General features: G+C 46.8%; 1 protein-coding gene across 12 annotated transcripts; it reads right to left on the reverse strand.

Annotated features, from left to right (window-relative positions):
- Positions 1–5,743: 5,743 nt before the first annotated feature.
- On the reverse strand, positions 5,744–10,362 carry LOC123448326. 12 transcript variants are annotated; one of them, XR_006631682.1, is made up of 6 exons: positions 9,737–10,362; positions 8,942–9,634; positions 8,519–8,817; positions 7,981–8,175; positions 6,901–7,019; positions 5,744–5,898 (listed from the first exon to the last, which is right to left on the reverse strand). XR_006631682.1 is itself a non-coding variant. In XM_045125165.1 (2 exons), exons 1-2 carry the CDS (start codon positions 9,125–9,127, stop codon positions 8,467–8,469), a joined length of 537 nt encoding a protein of 178 aa, XP_044981100.1. In that variant the 5' UTR covers positions 9,128–9,730; the 3' UTR covers positions 8,327–8,466. The 12 variants fall into 12 exon arrangements, 1 of the variants encoding a protein (XP_044981100.1); XR_006631683.1 differs by having other exon boundaries at positions 9,724–10,362; XR_006631681.1 differs by lacking the exon at positions 8,942–9,634 and having other exon boundaries at positions 9,737–10,353.
- Positions 10,363–11,535: the final 1,173 nt, after the last annotated feature.

Genomic DNA, 11,535 nt, shown 5'->3' on the forward strand with positions numbered 1-11,535 from the left:
AGAGATTTGTTGGAGCGGTCGGATTGCGGTAGAAACTTGTGGGGACAATTCGCGAGCGAATAGGGACTTGTTGGCCTGGAGCCTCCTTCGGGTCACCGGCAAGGAAGGCTTGCCGAGGGCCTTGGACACTTTCCCCTCAAGGAGGGTTTGCCAGGGGCCTCGCAAGTTTGTGCGAGTCTTCCCGGCAAGGGAAGCTTATCGGGGCCTTCCTAATCTTTGGGTAGTCTTCCCGGTGAAGTGGTCTTGTCGGGGCCTTGGGAATCTTCCCGGCAAGGAGGGTTTGTCGTAGCCTTCCGTATGGAGCCCTTGTATCCCACGCCCCTGGAGAGGAAAGGGTGTGGCCTTGGTGGGTCTTGGATTGCCTCCCTGTTGTACTTCCCAACACACTGCTGTCGGGGGCGTTGCCAATGCCCGTGCACAAGTCATGGGCACAAGGGACCCCAGTCTCTAGTGCACCGATAGGAGCCCTGGGCCTGGGCCACGCACGCGCGCATGGCGTTGGTGGGCCAAGCCGAAAGTAGTGCACGGGCTCCCCTAGCAGGAAACTCCGTAGTCTTGGAGCCGTTGCAGGCGGCCCTTCACCACGTCGCGCATCAAACGCGCAAGGTGGAGAAGTGCGCACATAGTAACCTCGCCACCTCCTGACCCATTACTGCCAGCGTGAAGCATGCATAGTAAAGGTTGGGCAAGTAGCGTAAGTGGCCATAATGGTTGTAGTCGAGGCAGGACCCGCCCCCGCATGCATTGGTGCAGTGGGGCGATTCCCTGTTCGCCCGTGATCATGGGTGATGGGCGGATGGGGTGGCGGTTTCTGGAGTGAGGGGTTTCATCCCCCCGCGCATAGCCCTATAAATTAGGGAGTTTGCGAGGGGTTTTTCTCATCCCTCAGCTCCTGGAACATCACCACCCCTAGCTTGGGATCTGTAGAATCTTCTCTAACTTAAGGTGGCACTCACCCCTAACCATGGCTAGGGGACGAGGGGGCCACCATCGGCTGCCAGGGAGGCAAGGGGATCCCACTCGGATCATGCCACATATTCAGGGGGTGCAGTTGCGGAGGGCGGCACGAGCGCCCGTGGTGGCGGAGGGGCGAGAAGCCACGGTCACCGCGGAGGCTGTTGCCCGGGGAGGCGGAGTTCTACTCCAGCGTCTTCGCCTTCTCCCGTGCTTGGTGCGCACTCGAACGGGACGATGCTGGAGTTCGTCGAGGAGCTGCACAGCGTTTCGCGAGGCCATTTGCATCTCCCTCGCCCTTTTGCTAGTGCGATGGAGGCCGCCAAGCAACCTGTCTTGTGGTTGCGGGTGTACGGCTGCTCCCACGGCACTATGCAAGTGCACATGGAGTACCCGAAGCGCCGCTCCATGTTGCTCGGGAGGAGCTGGAAAGCCTTCGCCCGCACCAACAGCCTCGAGGATGGTCATATCCTCCGCTTCAAGCTAGCAGAGGATAATATGCTATCCGTCAAGTTTTATGGGCACTCAGGTGTGCTTCTCGGCTGCTGTGAAGAGAGCTCGAGCGGCGCCGAATGTCTCTCCTCGAGCAATGGCGACGAGGAGGACAGCGGCGGCAGTGGCGCTCTTGGCAGGTCAGGATCTCGGGGAGTCAAGTCAGAGGACGACTCCCCGAGCTCCAACTGATCGCCGGCCCTGCCGCCGAGGCTCTCTCACGCCTCTCCCCCGCCCGGCGGGGTTACTCTACCGAAGCCCGCATCGACGCCTCATCTTTGAGGAGGTGCGATCGCGGGCTCTAGCTTCTTCATCCCCTCGGATAGCGTTGTCTTCTGCCCCTGTTCTCCTTCGCGCAGTGCTGGTCCAGGAGGAACAATCCTGGGTTGTGCCAGGGGTCATCCTGCTTTTTGTCTTCTTGAACTACTTCCGGTGAACATGTCCCTTGCCAAAAGACAATGTAATAGGTTAGAGTAGTAAAAATCAATCATGTAATATATGTGAGTTTGTTTCAAACAAATGAATGAAATGTTGTTTCCCTTGCGTCTGATTCTTCCCCTTGTATGATACACCTTTTGCGTTTATCGGAAGCTTGCCGGCGTGACTGGTCCTACTGCTAGTACTTTGAGGAACGGATCCTTAGGAGTTCGCTTGAGGTGTCATTACTGGCAAGGATCCTTGCCGCGCAGTGCATCCGTTAGATCGTCAAGCGCGACTTGAGGCGAAATAAGGTGCTATGTAGCCACTTAGATTGTTGAACCGGTTCCAAACAGTGAGAAGGCACTCTGTGGCCATTCAGGTAGTTGAACCAATTCGAAACAGAACTAAGGCGCACTAATCCTGACAAGGTTCCATCTACGCAGGTGGCTCAAACAAGGTTTGGGATCTTTCAGAAAGGGAACAACCTATCTAATCTAGAGTCTCAATCTGAAAGATTTATCACTTATGTATCGTACCACGGTACTTCTCCCCGCGGCGCTTGGGTCCGAGGCGTCAGACCCTCGGTAAGCAGGAGACTATACTCTTTTGGCAACTTCCCCTCCGGCAAGGTATATGCTGACAGTTTCTCGAATGTTGTCTAGATGGGTGGTTGCTGGAGTATAATTCATTTTCCTGTTTTGCTTGGCCGTGCTCGCGAAGCCCCCGAGCGCACCTTTGGCGAAGACATGACGCTTCCCGGGGGGAAAGCGTTCGGATGGTGTGTCAGCCTGGGTTCTGGGGTCCATAGGCGCATTCTCGACGGCTATGCACCTCTCCATGGAGGTGCGTCGGCCAGAGTATGCGCCGGAGGCCTCGCCGGAGCCCCCAGGCACACCCTCAACACCAGTGCACTATCCCGGAGCTATACGTCGGCCTGGTGCTTGCGAGCTCGAGTTCTCCGCCCTCCCTAGGCCATGTTGGCGTAGCTGGGCGCTCGTGGAGGCGTCAGGAGGCCGTGGCAAAGTATAGCTTCCACCGTTGTGCCCTGCTTCGATGGTCCGCAGTGGTGTGCTCCACTTCCTAAGATCTGATGCGAAACTTGCTTCAATCCGCGAAGAAGCCCTCAATCGTAGATCCCCCTACCTGGCACGCCAAAGATGTTGGGGAAAAACCAACACCTACGGGAAACTCGAGGAGTCCCTTGATTGTTTGGCAGGGAGATGGGGGTATGGCGTCGAGAGCGGAACTAGCGATCAACACCAGCAAGGTTCCTTTACCCAGGTTTGGGCCGCTTGGCGCGTAAAACCCTACTCCTTCTTAGGTTTGTATTGCGGGCTTACTGTAGGGTGGTTTTGCTACAGTAACTTTGTAGGTGATTAGGGAGTCTCTGATACCCAAAAAGTCCAAACCCTAAGAATGAGCTTTGGGCCTCCTTTTATAGGCAAAGGGTCACCGACAGTGTGCTCATAGGAGGTACAATGAACAGTGTTCATCGATCTACTTCTTTGGTGGTGTCAGGGGCAGTAATTGCCTTGTCTTGCCCCTGACCTGCCACAAGGTGGTTGCGACACATACTCAGGTGAATCGACACCTGGGTCTTGCGCTGGCACACGAGAGATGTGTTGGAGCGGTCGGATTTCGGTAGAAACTTCTGGGGACAACTGGCGAGCGAACATGGACTTGCTGGCCTGGAGCCTCCTTCAGGTGACTTGGTCACCTCCACGGCAAGGAAGGCTTGCCGGGGGCCTTGAACACTTTCCCAACAAGGAGGGTTTGCCGGGGCCTCGCAAGTCTTTGCGAGTCTTCCCGGCAAGGGAAGCTTGCCGGGGCCTTGCTAATCTTTGGGTAGTCTTCTCTGCGAAGTGGTCTTGCCGGGGCCTTGGGAATCTTCCCGGCGAGGAGGGCTTGTCGGGGCCTTGCATCTGGAGCCCTTGTATCTCACGCCCCTGGAGAGGGAAGGGCATGGCCTTGATGGGTCTTCGACTGCCTCCCCACTGTTCGTCCCGGCACACAGCTGTCAGGGGTGTTGTCGATGCCCATGCACAAGTCTGGGGCACAAGGGACCCCAGTCTCTAGTGCACCGACACCAACACACAGATACTGAATATTAAGAGTCTTACATCCAACATACCGTTTGATACAACAAATGACCATCATGGTCAAGTCTCACATGGGTAAGGCCTATAAGGCCAATCACATCGATACAACTAATACCGGAAATTTGGGTAATAAATGGGAGTCGATGCCATCAGCCTTCACTAAATGTCATTTTGACTGGGAAGCGTCCTAGTTCGTGTCTCCGTCTCCGATGAGGAATTCTTCTCAAAACTCCGGTTCTTCCATGTCTAGTAAATAACATAACCAGTGGCAAGCCAGTGAGTACTTTGAATGTACCCGCAAACAGTCCATGATGTGGATATCCAATTGGTACGATAATAAAGTAATATGCAGAATTTGTGGAAAACAAGTTTTAATTAAAAATGAACATGGTCAAGTACCTGCATGGATATGCATCACTAACTAGATGGTAAAGATTAGAACAAGTTACACATATCAACATATCTGCTAAGGGCTGAACACTTCTGGTTCACCCGATATGGCAAGTCACCTAACTTGTAATATCATCTTCCTGAGTTAACACCTTAAAACACACAAACTCTTGGTTTATGCGGAAACGACTGGATGTAGTTTAAGCAGGATTACACAACTGTCCTTGACAGTGAACACGGCTATTCGAATAGTTTTACACTCTAAAGAGGTTGTACGGTGTACCCAGGAGATTCGGGAAACTTCCGTGTCATCCAGAATTGCGGTATATAACATATCCGAGGTAAGTACCCAATCATTGCCTTTCCCCGAACGACACTAGACAAAGAGTTCCACTCGATTGGTACCCAACCACATGTTGTACGTCTTACGAGCACCAACTCTGGACCGTATCATCCATGCTGGGACTAACGGTGTGCCCAGAACACGTAAAAACAGCATAGTAGACCTACCTTGTATGACCCCGTCACGAGAGTGACCACATATCACTCCCGCCACTAGTAATGTGGCCTCTTTGCTAGCACCGACCAATGTAGTCAACAAAGCCCCGTCCCATAAAGGGGTATCATGGTCATACATGTAAGGTTGGGACGATCGACACATCATAAATCTAATCCTATTTCCGATACCACTCACATGAAAATAAGCCCCGTGCCACTCACACCACTTCTTCACAAGTGGCCACCTAACTCATCATCATCACCATCGGGCATTGGTGGCACCCGACGGGGTTTTTGTAAAACCTTGATATCAACTCTGTGTTACCATCATCACACACATGCTCTTACTATGCGTAGCAGTACTGTGTACTTATCAATATATTATCAGTGTGGCCCTCATAGGTGCACTACAAGAAATAAGGTCAATTATGACTCCCAATATTGGTCACTGATTCGTCATTGTTGTCATTTATTGATCTTTTTTTACCAAATTTACAACGTCAACAGTTGGCCTTCAAGAGTGAACAAACATGACATTTCTAAAATTTTGGTCGCGGGTCTCTATCGACCAAAATTTTGGTTTGGTCATTACCCATTTGTGCGAGTCACGTTGGATCTGACGTGGCAATGCTAGTGACCAAATGAAATCATCATAAATTTCAGATCCCTGTCGACCAATCTAGCTACATGGGCCTAGCCCAACACCTATTTTACTATTGAAAATGTCTCATTTGTTTGGGTTGAAGCATTTTTTTAATAGAAGTACGCATATCGCAAGATAAGCCCATTAAAAATAAGTACAATAGAATAAAAGATTACAAATAAAATGTATATTTCATTTCAATAGCATATCACATCAAATACAATACATCATCCACCGACTACAGGCATTAAGGTTCAACGCCTAACAAGGGCGCATCAAAATAATTTTACATGTACACAACATAATACTTGTGCAAAAACACATGCAAGGTTCTAGTATACAAGGTTCAACGCATTAAGGTTCATCCTCTTCCTCTGCAAAATATGCTCTTGCCATTGCCGCCTGCAAGAAAAAAATGATGGTATCTGAAAAAGAAGTATGCAGTATGTCCAAATTAGGAGTATACCAAAACAGTATGAGTTTTGCAGCCTAATTCGCATTTTTTTTCTCATATACATATTTCTTTACTATAATAACTAAATGTATGTTGGAACACCAACTATTTCTTGTATTAGATATATCACAAAATCTATTTCATGGTATTAAAATTGTGTAATGCTTCAGCCCCAGCTAACCAATATATCTAGTAGTCTCCGTACTGAAGTTAGAATATATTTGATACGGAGTCGTCAAATGCACTCTCTGCTGCACAATCCTTTTATAAGTAATCTCTTTGGTAGAATAACTTAATGTATGTTGGAACACCAACTATTTCTTCTATTAGATATAGCACCAAATCTATTTCATAGATTTTACTATTTTCTAAAATAATGTGATATCCACGGCGTGGAAAGAAAGCCTGTCTTATTGGATAGAATTCAAGATGCATTTTCCCTTTTATGTCAAGTGGACGTAAGAATTTCTAGTCCGTGTGTATCATGTAAAACTCTAATTAAGTATACCTGAACATTCCAAAGGCGAACTTTTATATTATATTGGCAAACTTTATATTCTTTTTTTTGTTTGCAGGGAGCAAACTTTTATATTCAATGGCGGTAGATAAATATTGCTAAAATCCTATAAGATAATGCACCCAGTTAATCAGTCCACGAAGGTTATTCAGAGAAACATAGGTAGTAATATCATCGATACAGGGGACATATCCTTTAGTTACATGGTGATATTATATGCATAGGTGCAACATCCAATTGATAGAGATATTAATCCATCTAGAAATCTAGGAAGATATACTTAAGAAGCACTCATCAAAAAATTATTCTAATATTCAATCCTACTTAAAAAAGAGTTATGTGTACACGTATTGATTAAGTAGAAGTAAATACTAACAAATTCGTGCAGAAATTTACTTCGGCCGACGCAAATCCGACTCAACTGGATACATACAACTAAATCAAACCTTTGTCTCTTAAGTAATCATTGATCCCAATGCAGCGATCACACCTCCACTTCAATTGTCCTGCACCGATAATTTTCTCACCCACCTTACTTGACATTAATTGTACCTGCAAGGCGACAACTACATTAGCTTTCTCCTTGAGCCGTTCACAATGGTGTTCCACTGATTATTCAAGAGGCAGGATCACATATACACAGTGACCTGAGTGATTTAGCATTGATTGACATCTGTTACTTGTGCACATGTGTGTGAATAAAATAGCACCTAAATTAAGCCAGATAAATATGAAAGAATTTGTAGTAGCTCCTTACCTTGCTGGCACAAATAATCGATTGACAATGAATATTATAAAAATAGGTATACCTGAACTAAAACTGTAGCTAAAACAACTTCATGCACCATATAACTACACTAAGACAATTAAATGGTGAAACTTCCACATTAAGACAATTACTTTGCTTTAAATTAGGATCTAAAAAATGTATATATGTTGAGTTAACGTGGGAGATTGTTTGTGTAAAAGAGTCCAATTTATACCATGTAACTTACATGATAGATGAGCTGAGTATAAATATATACCATAGTAAAATTATCCTGAAGATTAGGCTATCTATAATGCAAAAAAATAGATTAAATTAATATCAGTTACGAACGATACTGAAAGCCATGTCATGATATTTAAAGAATAAATTAACCTTGAGCAGCGCACTCCCTAAAAACATGAGCATCAGGTAGCAAGATTAAATCATCGCACAGGATGTCAGTAATTTTGCAGCATCAACTCGAGTTATTACCAAAACCAGCCCAATGAAGCTGGTTGCCTCTTTATAGACAGTGTAGAATTATATATATTACAGAATTTTCTTACCTACAATCATGGTATTCTTCTTCTATGGAAAAAATCTGTTCAACTTAGCTATCTCACACACAGGGGTGAGGGATTTGTATCTAATATTGACGTTAGCAATTTCTACGAAGTGGTAAGTGCTATGTCCGTTATGCCAGGTCTATTAGATAAAAAACCGACTCTCTGACCTGGTAGTATGAGCAACTGTAACTTCACCAACCTAAGAAGATGGCAGCAGACCGGCTATGGCACCCAGTAGATGGAGCTTGGGTGGCCGGCGAGCATGACAAACGGAGCAACTCCGTGCGACCGAATTATGGAGCTTGGGTGTCCCTCCATGCCGTGAGATCTCTTTTTTATTGACCGGAAGAGATAGGCATCTAATTGACAGCAAGCACTGACATTGTTTTTAGCCCTGTGAAATTTAAATCGAAACCTGAGTATTAAGCTTGTACTAGTTCTACTGAGAAGATCTGCTTCTCATGAAGATCTTAACAAACAGCCAACCAACTTGCTGGTATATATAGAAAATTCGGTCAAAATGCAAGAAAGCCACCATTCGTGAATGATTAAATCAGCTATGTACTATTTTGTATGCAAGCCATACGTGCTAATTTCAGAAGACAACCAGAAACAAAACATCGGAACTACACAATATCCCTGTACTAAGTTTTTTTTTTGCAAGGTTGTCGCACTCGTACTAATTTCAGAGGTTCAGATATAGAAAACAGAACGACAAAAGTAAGAAAGGAAAATACTGCTTGTTGGAAGACACCTCCAAGCCGTACATGACTTGGTCTCTCGCCTGGCCAGTGTGGGTCGTGCGTCTGTTACCCACGTCCCTCGCTAGCATATGGAGATTTCCTTTCATCTTGTAATCACAGCCCCTTTTTCTCATGAACACCAGCAGCAATCTTTTCTCCGGTGACGCCCAGGTCAGCACCGAGCCCCCAGCAATCAATATTTTCTCCGGCGACGCCCAGGTCAGCACCGAGCCCCCAGCAATCAATCTTTTCTCCGGCGACGCCCAGGTCAGCACCGAGCCCCCAGCAATCGCCTGCACCATCCTACATGAATGATTAAATCAGCTATGTACTATTTTGTATGCAAACCACACCATCCAGGCAGGTGAACTTGAATCAATTAAATAAGGAACATAAGTCAGGGAAACAGAGACTTACATTGCCAGGGGCGGACCCAGGAAAAAAATTTAGAGGGGGCAAATAATTATGGCCATATTTACCAAGCAACAAGGCAAAGGCATCCACCTGAACTAAAACACGGGCATAATCACATATTTTTTCACATGATATCGGATTCTGCGCTTTTGCGACTATTATCAGATTCTGCGCTGCAATGTCAAACATGTTTGGCTCATTAGGGAGGAGACAAGGAGGTTGTTACATCAGTTTCTCAGTGGAAATCAGGGCTCTTCCTTGTTACTACTGCTATATATGAGCTATGTATCCTGCTTTGGATCAAAGACAAGTAAGATCAAATGTAGACATATATTTCCTTCGGCCTTACGATATCCTAGCTGTAAAGAAGAAAAAGAAGCACGAGTCGGCGTACTACAGAGTCCTGAAGTGGAGAACAATGCCAACGCATGTCGTCTTATTCCAAACTGCGCTGTGTGAAATGAATATTCTGCCCATCGGTTTTTGTTGCCTAAGTAACTACTTCCTTTGGCATTTCTAGCTTTGCTCAGTCATTACTGAGCAATATACAATTATATGTTCCTCGCTATTCAGCAGGCGTATGCTACAGACTTTGTTCATGTTAGCATGATCATATTGTGAACTATGTTGCTGTAAATTAAAGACTGCATTTGACGAATTCACGATGAAATGCAGGAGTTGAGCTGTCCTCAGTCCCTGAATATCAGCATTGATGTAAACTGTAAACTGATGGTATTACGGATAAGTAAATCAGTTGCCATTTCAAGCAGTTTATCAGAGAACACCTTGATTGTTTACCTCCTGTATCACATTGCTATGTAGTCGACCCTGCTTGAGATCATCGGCGCTGCTATGGATCTGTTTCCAGCGAGCATGTTGGGGTTTGATGATCCCCGTCTCTGGTGAGTGACTCGCTGCCGGTGCCCACCACCTGAAAACCACATCTGACCAAGGAGTAGAAAAAAGAGCAGGGAATAGGCCGCCGTCGTGAGGATCCTTCACACGCGGTCGCCAAGTGAGGCACCACCCCCTGTCGCATGGTTAGTCATATACCCCGCGTGCGGATGCCTGGGAGCCGCACGCCGTGCCTTGGTGAGCAGCTGCGAGCGCACTCCATGGTATAGGGAGCAGCTGCCGATGCGCGTTGTTGTAGATCACCAAGGTCTCCGGCGGCCATAGAGTGCCGCCACTCCAGATCTGCCGCCACACCGATTGTGTGCGGTCCAGGACGGATGCCTCACCGGCGTCGAGGTGGAACGAGGAGGCGCCGAAGTGGGGACGGTGGTGGCTGGAATGTGTGGATCGGGATCGGACGGGGTGATTGGGATGACCGGGAGAGATGGAGGCGGCTGCTCTGACTTGCTAGGGTTTCGGGATAGAGGCGCCCGGGTGTGGGCTTGTGGACTTATGGGCTGGCTCTAAAATTTTGGTCTCCCCGCGTAAGTTACTCCCAATTTTCCTTCTCCGCGCCCATTGCTTTAGCTAGTTTTGGACTTCTTTTTTTTTTGCCTGTGGGTGGCTGCCAGTGGGCCCTATTTTGGTTTCCTGCAGCTCGCTGTGATTGAAATTATGGAACCTTCACATATTTAAACTAATTTATGAGGCCTTCTGATAATGTCATCATTAATCCATCATGGGTTAACATTTTTTTTAGTGAGACCATGGCATATGTCCCAAACCAACACCCACATGCATGAAACACACGTCAAAGAAGCAAATTGAGAATGGTGGGTGCAGAGGGGGCGTATTTGAGACGACCGTGGCGAGCGAAGGTAGCGCCAGTTGAAGTATGTCGATTGAGTGGCGTCCGGGGTTTGATCGCGAGTTTTTTATCGCTCTTCTCGTAACCTCGAAAGCTCATTGTGCGCCCAAGATTTGTGTTGTCCAAGGGAAGAAGAAGGGGAAAAGACCGAAATTGACGCTCATCTCTCGAGCGGGGAGGCGCTGCCTCCAAGGCTTTATCGTAGGTGAGCCCTACAAGGTAGCACGTCCCGCATGTCGGTTGGCCACAGTGTCATATCTTGGTCCTTCCAAAAACAATTGGATCCCACATATACTCTGTTCGCCCCACGGATAGGTTGATTTGACAAGTATGTGCGACACATAGACAACATTACTACACGCATGCATTACATATGTGAAATTGTAAAGTTGTCTATCCAATCACCCTTATTCAAGCCTATGACCTTATTAATTTGGTCAAGATGGACCCAAAATAATGCAATAGATAGTGTTATATGCTTTATGACCTATTGACATAGATGATACTTTGACCTTTTTGACAGAAATGGTCAGAAGGGTGTACAGTTTGGACCCCCTTGGATACCGCATGACCATTTGGTATTTTTTTGGTCACAGATCTATGACCAATTTACCATAGTCATTATATTTTTGTCATAAACGGGCATATTTCTTGTAGTGGTGGTAGGGTCATGCTCAATGCAAGTGCTCCGGACGAGCCATCGGTAACACCATGGCGGGGTAGACCGAACAACCTTAACTATATGCATCGGAATAAAGTATTCAACTTGGCATGCATGAAATGTTTTCTCGGACATGGTCAAAGGGCTGCTTGACTTGATCATCTAGGTATTCGG

This window comes from Hordeum vulgare, chromosome 4H (genome assembly GCF_904849725.1).
Source record: "Hordeum vulgare subsp. vulgare chromosome 4H, MorexV3_pseudomolecules_assembly, whole genome shotgun sequence".
Classification (NCBI taxonomy): domain Eukaryota; kingdom Viridiplantae; phylum Streptophyta; class Magnoliopsida; order Poales; family Poaceae; genus Hordeum; species Hordeum vulgare.